This window comes from Pteropus vampyrus, unplaced genomic scaffold (assembly GCF_000151845.1).
Source record: "Pteropus vampyrus isolate Shadow unplaced genomic scaffold, Pvam_2.0 Scaffold1000003226, whole genome shotgun sequence".
NCBI classification, from domain to species: Eukaryota; Metazoa; Chordata; class Mammalia; order Chiroptera; family Pteropodidae; genus Pteropus; species Pteropus vampyrus.
In genome coordinates, this window is record NW_011917628.1 from 1 (window position 1) to 1,990 (window position 1,990).

At 67.5% G+C, this 1,990-nt stretch overlaps 1 protein-coding gene across 1 annotated transcript; it reads left to right on the forward strand.

The window, feature by feature from the left end:
- Window positions 1–471: 471 nt before the first annotated feature.
- LOC105311324 (kallikrein-5-like) lies at window positions 472–1,894 on the forward strand (the record flags this gene model as incomplete). The annotated part of the gene is made up of 3 exons (XM_011387305.1): window positions 472–751; window positions 1,378–1,634; window positions 1,761–1,894. Coding segments are annotated over 3 exons (671 nt in total), but the record flags the coding sequence as incomplete, so codon positions are not given.
- Between the last annotated feature and the right edge of the window lie 96 nt (window positions 1,895–1,990).

Consider the following 1,990-nt stretch of genomic DNA (forward strand, 5'->3'; position numbering starts at 1 on the left):
AGCAAGTCCCTGCCTCTCTTCCCAAATTCAGGGCTCCTATAGGAAGACCGCCCTCATAACCCCTGACCTTGGCCTTGGTACAGGTCAATGCCAAACCCTTCCCACGCCTGAGCTCAGCTCGGGGCCTCTGGCCCTGCCTTTATCCACTGAGGACTAGCCATGCTTCTCGATTGCAGGTCCCGCCCCTCAGGCCGGCTCCGACTCGGAGGTGGTCCAGGTTCTCCCGCCCACGCCCCGGGTGCTGCTCGCTGAGCTCTAACCACTGCCCGAGGTCCCGTCAGAGCTCTGCCGTGGGTCCTGAGCCTCAACCCCAACAGCTGGCTCTCCAAGCTCCGCCTCCAGGGTCTTTGCCCCGCCCCTAGATCCCTGGCCCCGCCCCTCGGAAACCCCACGTCCCCTCTCTGGTCGAAGACCCACTCCAGAGTCCAGGCACCGCCCCCAAGCCCCTTCCCGCCCCTTTTCTGCACCCAGAGCCTGTGCTTGCAAACGACGTTGCTTCCTGCAACAGCCCCGCGACCCCCAGCGGCACCTCCACGAGCACCCAGGCCCTTGGGACGGGGGCCGCAGAGGACATCCGGGGAAACGACGGCAGCGGCAGCGGCAGCGGTAGCCGCATCGTCAACGGGTCCGACTGCCCGCCGCACGGAGAGCCGTGGCAGGCCGCGCTGATGCTGCGACACAACCAGCTCTACTGCGGCGCGGTGCTGGTGGCCCCGCAGTGGCTGCTCACGGCCGCGCACTGCCACAAGCAGTGAGTGGGGCCCGGGACCGGGGCGGGGGGCGGGGTGTGCTCGGGCCGGGCGAGGACGGGGACGGGGGTCGCGGGGGGGATGCTCCATCCGGGCAGGGCGGGGGCCGGCGCGGGGGTGGGGGTGCTTTGGCCGGGCGGGGCCGGGGACAGGGGTTGCTCCATCCGGGCGGGGCCGGGGCCAGGGATGGGGGGGATGCTCCATCCGGGCGGGGCCGGAGACAGAGGGTGCTCCATCCGGCCGGGGCTGGGGACAGGGGGTGCTCCATCCGGGCGGGGCCGGGGGCACGGAGGCGACGGCCTGGCCGAAAGGGTGACGATGAGGGGCAGGATGAGGCAGACTGGGGAGGGCAGAGGGCAGGCGAAGGGCTTGGCTTGCAGGGAGAGGCGGGCGAGGGAATGGGGTTGGAGGGGCTGGGTTCGGGCTGAGGAAGGCAGATGCCGCTGTGTGCGGAGAGGGTTCAGATCGGGGTTGGGGGTGCCACGGTTTGGGGTGCGGGTCGGCACGGGGCTGGAGATGAAGACGGTGTGGGGGTGGTGTCGGGGTTGGGCCGAGTCCTCGGCTGCGGTTGGCATCGGACAGGGGGACAGAGACCAGGGCCGGTGGTAACCTGCACCGTCTCCCTCAGAATCGTCAGAGTCCGCCTCGGCCACCACTCCCTGTCTCCCGTCTACGAATCCGGGCAGCAGCTGTTCCGCGGCGTCAAAACCATCCCGCACCCTGGCTACTCGCACCCCCGCCACACCAACGACCTCATGCTCATCAAACTGAACAGAAGAATCCATGAGACGCAGGACGTCAAGCCCATCAACATCTCCTCTCGGTGTCCATCCGCGGGGACCAGCTGCTTGGTGTCCGGCTGGGGAACCACCAGCAGTCCCCAGGGTAAGCGTCCAGGTCCCTCTTGATGTCGGCCCGCGTCCATCCCCTGTCTCTCGTCTCCCCCTCTCCCTGAGCATTCCACCTCGCCCCGTCTTTCTCTGCCGCTCACCGGGCGTCTCTATTTGACAGAGAACTTCCCCAGCGAGCTCCAGTGCCTGAATATCACTGTGCTGAGCACCGAGAAGTGCAAGGAGGCCTATCCAGGACAGATCGATGCCACTATGTTCTGTGCCGGTGACGAAGCAGGCAGAGATTCCTGCCAGGTAAGAACTGAGCCGGCGCCAACCGCCCGGCAGACACACACTCAGTGCCCACATGCGGGAGCCCAGCGGAAACCCAATCAGTTCGGACCCATGTCT